At 40.8% G+C, this 13153-nt stretch overlaps 1 protein-coding gene across 1 annotated transcript in view; it reads left to right on the top strand.

The window, feature by feature from the left end:
- The window catches only part of F8 (coagulation factor VIII), a 136825-nt gene that overhangs the window by 68779 nt on the left and 54893 nt on the right, over nt 1-13153 (top strand). Inside the window, exon 13 of the mRNA XM_005700528.3 lies at nt 3116-3325. Coding sequence (XP_005700585.2) covers nt 3116-3325 — 210 coding nt within the window. The remainder of the gene's footprint in view (nt 1-3115; nt 3326-13153) is intronic.

Here is a 13153-nt window from a genome sequence, read left to right as displayed (position 1 = left end):
CAAAAAATCATTGCAAAAATGAGTTTCCCTATGTTTTCTAGTTTTACAGTTTCAGGTCTCATGCTTCAGTCTTTAATCCATCTCAAGTTAATTTTTTTGTATCATATAATGTAAGGGTCCAAACTCATTCTGCGTGTGGCTATTCAGTTTTCCCAACACCATTTATTGAAGAGACTATCTTTCCCCCATTGAATATTCTTGGCTCACTTGTCATTCATTAGTTGGCCATATATGTGAGCATTTATTTCTGGTCTCTTGATTATTTTTCACTGATTTATGTGTCTCTCTTTATTCCAGTGCCATACTGTTTATTTCTTTTTTGCAATACCGTTTTAATCATTATATCTTGGAGTATAGTTTAAAATCAGGAAATGCGATACCTCTAGTTTTGTTCTTCTTTCTTAGGATTGCTTTGGCTATTCAGGGTCTTTTGTGGTTCCATATGAATGGCCATCTTTTCCATTAGCATTTACCAAATAGTTCATTGTCGGGGTCCAGCCCCGGTGGATCCAGGGAATTCGAAGGGTGGATGGCGTTGGCGTGAGAAAAACTTATTTGTTTCTTAATATAAGATTAGATTAGGAAGAAATAGTGTAGTAGGAAGATTAAGTGAAGGAAGAGAGCTGAATAGCTTGGTTTACGCGGAAGACCAATAAAATTCCAGACAAGGAATTTGCACCATCTACGTTGGGCCACCGGCGCCCGCTTGAATATCTAAGGGTGCCTCGCCTTAGGCTCCCTTTTGCGCGGGTCTTAACAGCCAGGGCAAGTAAGTAGGCTTGGCGGGCCTCCGCGCCCCAGGTGGAAATTCAGCCTGAAATTAAAGTAAAGAGCAGAGAGAAGGAAAGGGAGAGAAGAGAGAGAGACACGGGGGGAGCCAGATTCCCAAGAAACCAGGCCGAGAGACTAGTCCAAGAAACTGGTCCAATCCTTTATTGTTCAGAAGGCCTTTTATACTTTTGATAAAACATGGAGATCAATGGGTAATACAAAATTATGTAGCGTTCACAACCCAGACTCTTTCTGTATATCATTTTGTATACAAAAGGTCTCAGGTGATTTACATTATCTTCTGGCCAAGAGGCTTGTTAACTTTTTGGCTCTCTTCCTTAATGAATGTTAATTTTGTTTCCCCTGAAGTGTTTTTCTTTAATCTACATCTCCTTAAAGCGCTAAAGTTACATCTCTATAGAACAAAGGTGCAGTGGGTTATAACAAAGAAGGTACTTGACTCAAAGATCTAATGTTGCTAATACTAGGTCTACTACTTGTTTTTCTATATACCAACTGTATCTAAAAATAAAGGATATGAAAATTTAGCAGCAAGCATTGACTCAACAAATGAAACTTTTAATCAGTCCTATTCTAAAGATTTTGACTCTTCGGAAGCCCCTACATTCCTAGGATGTTTTAAGCTTCCTGTGCCTCCTGCGGTCAGGAGGCCTCAAACAATCACATGCGCAGCTGTACGAGTCCTGCAGGCAGGCTAGAAAGCCATCAGAGGGGTTTTTAGATTGAAACACTCTTTCAAATGCAGAGGACTAAAGCCCTGAATTGACTTTTTCCAGAGAATGTCAGAAGAGTGGAAAAGCAGAGCACAAAAACCGGCAGATTTTTGTTGGGGTACATGCTTAGGAATTTCCAGAGGGGCCCCTGAAGTCTGAGCACGCCTTGCGTATGTCAGCTTCCTTCCTCATGACCTTGTCACGGGCGGGATTCCTCACACTGGCTCCCGGCAGTTCATTCTTTCTGCTACTGTTTTGGGATGCTCCCTTTATCATATATTAAATTTCCATTTATATCTGTATCTGTTTCTGGACTCTGTTCTGATTGATATAATCGTCTATACCTGCAACTCTGTGTGACTCCATGGACTGTAGCCTGCCAGGCTCCTCTGTCCATGGGATTCTCCAGGCAAGAATACTGGAATGGGTTGCCATTTCCTTCTCCAGGGGATCTTCCCAACCCAGGGATGGAACCCAGATCTCCTGCATCGCAGGCAGATTCTTCACCATTGCAGCCACCAGGGACCATACCTGCATTAAGACCATGCTTATAATTACAATAGCTTTAAAATACCTTTTATCATTTTGAAGAGAAGAAACTTTGATTCTCAGTTGCACTAAGCTAGTGTCTGAGCATAGCTTACTGGATTTGTGGGCAACCACTTTGCAGAGTAGACAAACATCTATTGATTGGATAGACGGATAGATACATGGAAGAGGCTTTCAGAAACAATTCTCTTAATAAGTTGAAATATATTTTACTTTTATTTATTTTTCATTCAGAAATAATTTCAAACTTACAGAAATACTGCAAGAATGATAGAGAACTCCCATATACACTTTATCTAGATTCACTCATTTTTAAGATTTTGCTATGTTTTCTTTATCATTCTTTCTTTCTTCTATATACATATTTTATAACTTACTTTCAACATGAGAATAGACTGTAGACATCATATCCCTTTATCTTTTAATACTCCATTGTGTATTTCCTATGAATGAATATATTCTCTTAAATAATCAAAGTGGAGTTATAAAATTCAGAAAATGTAGCATTGATATATTATCTAATACATAATATAATACATTTATCTAATTGACAGCCAATATTCCAGTTGTATCAATTAATGCTGTTCTTTGTAGCATTTCCTCTTTCCAGTTCAGGCTGTAGTCCTGGATCTAGTTGTCCTGATTCTTTGAAATGTGCTTGCTTGAATTTGGAACATTAGCAGATAATAATTTTAATCACCAGATCAAAGATTTTCTTGTTTTTTTTTCCCCCTCTGTATAGTTATTATTTTTCTCTTTGCAACTAATATGCAGTGTGTAGGGAGATACACTGAGACCATTCAAATGCCCTCCTCCTCATTAACCTGCCACCCACCATATAGCACCTAAATGCATCATTGCCATGGTCTACAACTCTCCTCACTTTGAGATTGAAACCTAGCTGATCAAGCATTACAGTTTGCTTTTTTGGAAGGTATAATGTTATCTCTTCTTGAGAATAAGATATGGAGCATAACTTATAATCATTTATAATTATATCATGACAAAAAATAATAAATCCAGATACTGCTAAAATCTTCTATTCTCCATTTCTTTTGCAGGCATCAATGGCTATGTTTTTGATAGCTTGCAGCTGTCGGTTTGTTTGCATGAGGTGGCGTACTGGTACATTCTAAGTGTTGGAGCCCAAATTGACTTCCTCTCTGTCTTCTTCTCTGGATATACCTTCAAACACAAAATGGTCTATGAAGACACACTCACCCTATTCCCCTTCTCGGGAGAAACTGTCTTCATGTCAATGGAAAATCCAGGTTAGTTATTTATATTATTCTTTTACTAACAGCAGTGTTTGCTTCACTGGCCATTCACATGGTTTTTTGCCCACTAGCTCACATCTGCCCACTAGCTCATCACATGCTAAATGGTTCAGGTGATTTTGGTAATTGCAAGGCATTTTAATGACAGAACCATATCAAATGAGCTTCACAGGTGGCTCAGTGGGGACAGAATCTGCCCACAGTGCAGGAGATGCAAGAGATGCAGGTTTGATCCCAGGGTTGGGAAGATTCCCCTGGAGGAAGGCATGGCAACCCACTCCAGTATCCTTGCCTGGAGAATCCCATGGAGAGAGGAGCCTGGCAGACTACAGTCTATAGGGTTGCAAAGAGTTGGCCATGACTGAACATGAACATATGCACCACAGCAAATGTTTAAGTTAAAAGTCTTTGCTTTAAAAAGTGCCTTTACTTGCTGTGGGCCAACCTTTTAAGTGTGTTTATTAGACTGTAGTGGTGAATATACATTTATACCTGCAGTTAACACACAGGGTCTGGCTAAATGTTTCTGTGTGCCTTGTGAACGTTGGTTTTGTTGGGACGTGCATAATAATCTCCTCTTGCATGCACACATACCATCAAACCACTGTGAAGCCTTCAGGACAAATGTGGCTGTCAACTTCTCATCATCTGCCTCCCTCCAGAATGACTCAAAGGCAAAGCTTTTGAGCACACCCAGTCTGGTGATCTGGAGAAGGCAATGGCACCCTACTCCAGTACTCTTGCCTGGAAAACCCCATGGATGGAGGAGCCTGGTGGCTGCAGTCCATGGGGTCGCGAAGAGTCAGACACAACTGAGTGACTTCACTTTCACTTTTCACTTTCATGCATTGGAGAAGGAAATGGCAAGCCACTCCAGTGTTCTTGCCTGGAGAATCCCAGGGACGGGGGAGCCTGGTGGGCTGCCATCTATGGGGTCACATAGAGTTGGACACGACTGAAGTGACTTAGCAGCAGCTGCAGCAGCAGCAGTCTGGTGATCAGGAGGAACACTGACCCTGTCTAAACCTAACAGATTGTAGTTATTCTCTTACACTTATGACTTTTCTGGAGATAAATTCTCATGGGGAAATTTCTAGGGAATCAAAACCAATCTTACCATATAAAACCATAGATTCACCTTCATACCCAGAAACTCATCTTATACTTCAGTAATGTATTTTTGTGGGAAGTGAGTGAAGAAGACCCTGACAGAACTCCAATAACACCTCTGAAAGTATCTTGTTTCTTCATGTTTATATCTTCATTATCTGCTTTAGAGCTAAGTTGTAAGGTCTCAGAGTCCTTGTCATCTTCTTTGAATCCCCAATGTTTATAGTGCCTGGCCTATAGTAGATGCTTAATAAACATTTTTTCAATGAATGAATAAATTTAAAATGTGCAAAAATGTTATAAAACAGTATACATAATATTATTGTAATTGTCTAAACCAAAGAAAGAGTGTGTGTGTGTGTGTGTGTGTGTGTGTGTGTGTGTGTATAGGCAGAGAATGCTATTTAAAATATCAATATTTTCAGAAGCTTGTAAACTACTTTGGTGATCAGTTAAATTCTAAAGACAAATTAAAACTCTGCTTTATGTGTCTTGAGGGGAAATTTTCTATCTCGATTATAAAGCTCAAGCTAAATAAAGCCCCTGTTCTATGTTACTGATTTCTTATTTTAACTTCACTGTGGTCATGTAACAGACTCTGTATGATTACAGTTCTTTTAAACGTGGTGAGACTTGCCATGCACCCAGCATATGGTTTACTTTTGGCTAACGGCCCATTTGCACCTTTGACACTGGCACCACCACAGCAGGTGTGTTCAGGCTCCAAACACAGGCACAGTGAATTCCATTGTCACACTAGGCACCCACACTCCAAACAGTGGAATTATCACAAATGCATGCATGCCTCTGCCCCAGAAACCAGCACTATTACCCAGGCCTGTGTGCTCACATGCCAGACCCAGCACCAAGAATCCCCTCAGCTAGGGCCTCAGTCTGTGGGTGTAAAGGAAAAAAAAGAACCCCAGAAACCTTCACCACCTAGGAGATCAACAACCCTCATCACCATCATGGACACTCACAGCTTTGACAACCAAGGACCCTCCATAAGCTTTGCTGACACTGACCTCAGCTGACCAAGCTGCATGTGGTCTATGCTGTTGTACCCTCGTTGGAACTGGAGCTGCTGAATCACACATTGAAAAAGAAAGAAAGAACCCAGAAATCCTGGAGCTAAAGAATACAGTGAATGAAAAAAATGCAACAGAGAGCTTTAAAAACATACTTGATTAAGCTGAAGAAAGAATCTGCAAACTCCAAGATAAATCTTTTGACATTATTGAGTCAAGAGGAGAAAAAAAGGAATGAAGAAAGCCTGCAGGACTTATGGAATACCATTACGTTTTTCCAAAAGAGACAAAGAAGTGATGAACAGGTATATGAATATGTTCTCAACATCACTAATCATCAGGCAATGCAAATCAAAACCACAGTAAAATATCAGTTCATACTTGTCAAAATGGCTGTTATCAAAAAGTCAGAGGATGATAAGGATGTTGGCAAGGATGTAGAGAAAGCATCCTCGTGCACTGTTGGTGGGAATGTACATTGGTGTAGCCGTTATGAAGAACTGTGTGGAGATTCCTCCAAAAGTTAAAAAGAGAACTACCATCTGATCCAGCGATCTCACTTCTGGGTATATGTACAAAGGAAATGAAATCAGGATCCTGAAGAGATACCTGCACTCCCATGTTTATCACTGCACTCTTCATAATAACCAAGACATGGAAAGAACCTAAGTGTCCATTTATGAATAAATGGCAGAGTAGAAAGACCCTGAGCTCACCTCTTCTCACAGGCACACCACAATCACAACTATTTTCAGAACGGCCATCAATGGAAAAGACTTACACTTACCAGAGCAGATCTCCTACAACTAAAGCTATAAAGAAGGAACCGCAATAAGATGGTAGGACAGACATCATGATATTGTCCAGTCTTATATCCCTGGGTGGGCATTTCACAAATAGGAGAATTACAGGTGCAGAGGCTCTCTCCAAAGAAGTAGGACGTCTAGCCCCACATCAGAGTCCCCAGTCCAGGGATCCTGGACCAGAAAGACAAGCCCCCAGAGCATTTGGCTTTGAAGGCCAGCAATGCATACAATTGAGAGTCCCATAGAGCTGGGGGAAATAGCAACTTCACTCTCACATGGTCCAGGGCAAAAGCAGGAATAGGAAGCTGGGTCAGACTCACCTACTGATTTTGGAGAGTCTCCTGGAGAAGCAGGGGGCAACTGCAGCTCCTCCTGGGGACATAGAAACTGGTGGTAGCCATTCTGGGCAGCTCTTTCTACCACATGGACACTGGTGCTTGCAAATGCCATTGAGGAATCCTCTGTCTGGCTTATCAGCAAGAAAATGCAGTCCCACCCTGGCTCAACATCTATAGGTGCCAGTTCTAGGACACATGATGGCAAGCAAATAACTGGGCATGAACACAGCCCACCCACCAATAGACAGGTTGCCTTTAGAACCCCCTGAGACCACAGCAGCCCCTGGACATGGCCCTGCCCACCAGAGGGCACAGGGTCTGTCCCTGCACACCATTGTGGAGGTACCAGATCCAAGAATTCCAGCCAGAGAACCTGGGACCAAGCTCTACCCACCAGTGGGCAGGCACCAGCCCTAGAATCCCCTGGACCCTGGTCCTGCCCTTCAGTGATCCTGCTCTAGCCTCGGAACCAGCTTCACCCACCAATGGATGTCATTCTTTGTCACTATTTGCCATCATTATCTGCATATGACATGATGCTGTACATAGAAAATCCTAAAGAGAGCACCAAAAAACTACTAGAGCTCATCAGGGAATTTGGTACAGTTACAGGATATAACACCACTAGGGCTTCCCTTGTGGCTCATCTGGTAAAGAATCTGCCTGCAATGCAAGAGACCTGGGTTCGATCCCTGGGTTGGGAAGATCCCCCGGAGAACGGAAAAGCAACCCACTCCAATATTCTGGCCTGGAGAATTCCATGGACTATATAGTCCATGGGGTCACAAAGAGTCAGACACAACTGAGCGACTTCACTTTCACTTTTCACAGGATATAAAATTAATGTACAGAAAATCTGTAGCATTGCTATACACTAGCAATGAACTATCAGAAAGAGAAATTAAGGAAACAGTCCCATTTACAATTGCATCATAAAAAAAATAAGATATCTAGGAATAAACCTACCTAAGGAGACAAAGGGATCCCAGGTGGCTCAGTGATAAAGAACCCCCCTGCCAATGCAGGAGATACAGAGACATAGGTTCAATCCCTGGGATGGGAAGATCCCCTAGAGAAGGGAATGGTAACCCACTCCAGTATTCTTGCCTGGAAAATCCCATGGACAAAGGAGGCTGGCAGGCTACAGTCATGCGGCCACAAAGAGTTAGATGAAAGACCTGTACTCACAAAACTATAAGACACTGATGATAGAAATCAAAAATAGGAAGATAGATCATGTACTTGGATGGGAAGAATCAGTACTGTAAAAACTACTATGTTACCCAAGGAAATCTACAGATTCAATGCAATCTCTTTCATATTACCAATGCCATTTTTCACAGAACAAATGACAATGATTAGCCAAAATAATCTTGAGAAAGAAAAACAGAATTAGATGAATCATCCTCCCTGACTTCAGACTACAAAGCAACAGTTATCAAAACAGTATGGTACTAGTACAAAAAAGAGACATAGATCAATGGAATAGGGTAGACAGCCCAAAAGTAAACTCACACACTGTGATCAATCTATCACAAAGGAAGCAAGAATATACAATGGATAAAAGACAGTCTCCAGATACTGAAGAAAAACTTGACAGATGCATGTAAGAGAATGATATTAGAAATTCTCTAACATATTATGTTAGAGAATTTGTATATTACACAAAGTAAACTCAAAATAAAGACCTAAACTGAATACTATAAAACTCCTAGAAAAAGACATAGGTGAAACACTCTGACATAAACTGTGGCAATATTTTTTGGTCCTATCTCTTGAAGCAAAGGAGATAAAAGCAAAAATAAATAAAAGGGACCTCATTAAACTTAAAGATTTGCACAGCAAAAGAAACCATTGACAAAACAAAAACAGAAAGACAACCTATTGAATGGGAGAATATATATGACCAATGGGTTAATATCCAAACTATATAAACAGCTCACACAGCTCAACATCAAAAAAATTCAATCAAAAATAGACAGAAGGCCCAAATAGATGTTTTTACAGAAAAGACATAGTAATGGCCAACAAGCACATGAAAAGATGTTCAGTTCAGTTCAGTTCAGTTCAGTTCAGTCTCTCAGTCATGTCCGACTCTTTGCGACCCCATGCCAGGCCTCCCTGTCCATCACCAACTCCCGGAGTTCACTCAGATTCACGTCCATTGAGTCAGTGATGCCATCCAGCCATCTCATCCTCTGTCGTTCCCTTCTCCTCCTGCCCCCAATCCCTCCCAGCATCAAAGTCTTTTCCAATGAAAAGATGTTCAGCATAGTTAATTATTAGAGAAATGCAAATCAAAACTACGATGAAGTATGACCTCACACCAGTCAGAAGGTATCATCAAAAAATCCACTAACAGGGCTACCCTGGTGGTCCAATGATTAAGAATCTGCCTACCAATGCAGGGGACACAGGTTTGATCCCTATTTGAGGAAGATCACACATGCTGTAGGACAGCTAAGCCTATGTACCAGAATGACTGAGCTCATGCTCTAAAGCCCGTGCTCCCTAAGAATAGAAACTGCTGCAATAAGAAGCCCACACAGCACAACTAGAAAATAGCCCCTGTTCCCCACAACTAGAGAAAACCCACATACAGCAATGAAGATCCAGCGCAGCTATAAATAAATAAATCCTTTTTTTAATCCACAAACAATAAATGCTGGTGAGGGTGTGGAGAGAAGGACACCCTCCTACACTGTTGCTGGGAATGTAAATTGATGCAGCTGCTATGAAAAACAGTATGGAGGTTTCTCAAAAACATACAAATATGACCCAGAAACTCCACTCCTGGGTATTTATCCAAAAAAATGAAAACTCTAAGCTATGCATCCCAAAGTTCATAGCAGCACTATTTACAATTGCCAAGCTAGGTATCCATCAATAGATGAATGAATAAAGATGTATACACACACACAGGCTTCCCTGGTATACCACTCAGCTGGTAAAAAATCTGCCTGCAATGCAGGAGACCCTGGTTCGATTCCTGGGTTGGGAAGATCCCCTGGAGAAGGGGTAGGCTACCCACTCCAGTATTCTTGGGCTTCCCTGGTAGCTCAGACGGTAAAGAATCTGCCTGCAATGTGGGAGACCTGGGTTCAATCCTTGGGTTCAGAAGATCCCCTGGAGGAAGTGATGGCAACCCACTCCAGTATTTTTGCCTGGAGAATCCTCATGGACAGAGGAGCCTGGCAGGCTATAGTCCAGGCTGTTGGAAAGACTTGGGCATGACTGAACAACTAAGCACAGCACAGCACAGCACAGCACAGTATACACACACAGTGGACTGCTACTCAGCCATAAAAAAGAATAAAATACTGCCATTTGCGGCAACATAGATGGGCTTAGAAGACATTAGGCTCAGTGAAATAAGTTAGAGAAAGACAAATACTGTATGAGATCACTTAAAGGTAGAATCTAAAAACTACAACAAACTAGTGAATATAACAGAAAAGAAATAGACTCCCAGATGTAAGGAAGAAACTAGTGCTTACCAGTGGAAAGAAGTGAGCAGGGGCAATATAGGGGCAGAAGAATACGAAATACAAACTAGTAGAATAAATAAGCTACAAGGATATATAGAACCACACAGGGAATATAGCCGATATTTTGTAATAACAATAAATGGAGTATAATCTTTAAAATTTGTGAGTCGCTATGTTGTACACCTGAAATTTGTATGGTACATCCACCATAACTCAATAAAAAACAAGAAAAATTTGTAATTAAAAATTTTAATTAAACAAACTGAAAATGAAAAAAGCGATATATGTATCATCATATATATATATGATGAACTATTATTCATCCATTAAAAAAGAAGGAAAAACTAGCATTTGTGACAATATGGGGGAACCTGAGGGCATTATGCTAAGTGAATAAGCCAGATGAAGACAAATGTTATATGGAATCACTAATATGCAAAATCTCTTTTTTTAAAGAAAAGAAAAATTTGAACTCTGAAACACATAGTAGAATGACAGTTATATCATGTTTTGTAATCTGCTTTGGGCTTCCCTCATAGCTCAGGTGGTAAAGAATCCACCTGCAATGCAGGAGACCCCCGTTCAATTCCTGGGTTGAGAAGATCCCCTGGAGAAGAGATAGGCTACCCACTCCAGTATTCTTGGGCTTCCCTGGTGGCTCAGATAGTAAAGAATCTGCCTGCAATGCAGGAGACCCCAGTTCGATTCGTGGGTTGGGAAGATCCCCTGGAGAAGGGAAAGGTTACCCACTCCAGTATTCTGGCCTGGAGAATTCCCTGGGGGTCACAAAGAGTCAGACACGACTAAGCAACTTTCACTTCACTTTTGCTCACTTAATGATGTATTTGATATTTTTCTATGTTAATAAACATAGATGAACATCATCATTTTAAAAGACTGGTTAGTATTCCATGCTAGGGATACTGCAGTACCCTTGGATTGTTAAAGATATTTTGTCTATTGAAGCCTGAGGTGTGCTCCTCACCCACTTGTGATCAGCTGGGCTGTGTCTCTCTGGGTTACTCTGATGGGGACTAGCTCTGGGATTGAAGATCAGCCTAAAAATTTAATAAGTTCTCTGAAATCCCTGGGTATATCACTGAGGTTATAGACAAGTCTGTATATTTGTGTACTGACCATTCTCAAACTTGACCAGGCATGTTATGCTTGTGTCACAAGCCAGACTAGGTGATTGGCAGCTGTGTCTCCAAGGGAATTATAATTTAATTTTCTTTGCATCTCTGGTTATATCTCCTTTCTTATTTCAAATTATATATATATATATATATATATTAGATAGAATTTATTTTTATTTGGTTATTTAATTGAGGTTTTTTTGAACTCTCATTTAAGCTCTTGGATTGAAATTTATTAATTACCATAATGATCTAATTTATTTTTATTCACACATGTAATACAAAAAGATGTTATCATTACAAAATTTCAACCAGTACAGATATAATTAAAGTTCTTGACACTATTCTCAATCCCAGGTCTTTCTCAGAGTATGGTGGATGTCATTCCAAACCTGTTTATGGAGTTTCATTTCCCCTTTTCTCACCTATTACTATCTTTGTCGGTGAGAGGAAGTATTAGATTTGTGAAGTGAAGTCGCTCAGTCATGTCCGATTCTTTGCGACCCCATGAACGGTAGCCTACCAGGCTCCTCCCTCCATGGGATTCTCCAGGCAAGAGTACTGGAGTGGGTTGCCATTTCCTTCTCCAGGGGGTCTTCCAAACCCAGGGATCGAACCTGGGTCTCCCTCATTCCAGGCAGATGCTTTAACCTCTGAGCCACCAGGGAAGCCCAGGGAGAGGAAGTATTAGATTTAGCTAAGTTATAACAAAATGGATGTCTGAGGAGGCCTTACAAATAGCTGAGAAAAGAAAAGAAGCAAAAGGCAAAGGGGGAAAGGAAAGATATACCCATCTGAATACAGAGTTCCAAAGAATAGCAAAGAGAGATAAGAAAGCCTTCCTCAGTGATCAGTGCAAAGAAATAGAGGAAAACAATAAAATGGGAAAGACTAGAGATCTCGTCAAGAAAATTAGAGATACAAGGGGAACATTTCATGCAAAGATGGGCACAATAAGGGACAGAAATGGTATGGATCTAACAGAAGCAGAAAATAGTAAGAAGAGGTAGCAAGAATACACAGAACTGTACAAAAAAAGATTTTCATGACCCAGATAACCATGATGGTGTGGTCACTCACCTAGAGCCAGACATCCTGGAGAGCGAAGTCAAGTAGGCCTTAGGAAGTATCACTAAGAACAAAGCTAGTGGAGGTGATGGAATTCCAGCTGAGCTATTTCAAATCCTAAATGATGATGCTGTGAAAGTGCTGCACTCAATATACCAGCAATTTGGAACCCTCAGCAGTGGCTTCAGGACTGGGAAAGGTCAATTTTCATTCCAATCCCAAAGAAAGGCAATGCCAAAGAATGTTCAAACTACCTCACAATTGTATTTATCTCACACAATAGCAAAGTAATGCTCAAAACTCTCCAAGCTAGGATTCAACAGTACGTGAACCAAGAACGTGAGAACTTCCAGATGTTCAAGCTGGATTTAGAAAAGGCAGAGGAACCAGAGATCAAATTGCCAACAGCCGTTGGATCATAGAAAAAGCAGGAGAATCCCAGAAAAACATTTACTTCTGCTTCATTGACTATGCTAAAGCCTTTTAACTGTGTGGATCACAACAAACTGGAAAATTCTTAAAGAGATGGGAATACCAGATCATCTTACCTGCCTTCTGAGAAATCTGTATGCAGGTCAAGGAGCAACAGTTAGAACTGAACATGGAACAACAGACTGGTTCCAAATTGGGAAAGGAGTACGTCAAGGCTGTATATTATCACCTTGCTTATTTAACTTATATATAGAGTACATCATGAGAAATGCTGGGCTGGATGAAGCACAGGCTGGAATCAAGATTGCCGGGAGAAATATCAATAACCTCAGATATGCAGATGACACAACCCTAATGGCAGAAAACAGAAAGGAACTAAAGAGCCTCTTGATGAAAATGAAAGAGGAGAGTGAAAA

The sequence above is a fragment of the Capra hircus genome, unplaced genomic scaffold (genome assembly GCF_001704415.2).
Source record: "Capra hircus breed San Clemente unplaced genomic scaffold, ASM170441v1, whole genome shotgun sequence".
Lineage (NCBI taxonomy): Eukaryota > Metazoa > Chordata > Mammalia > Artiodactyla > Bovidae > Capra > Capra hircus.
The sequence above is the reverse complement of the archived record's forward strand: the minus strand, read 5'-3'. Positions and strand labels throughout refer to the sequence as shown.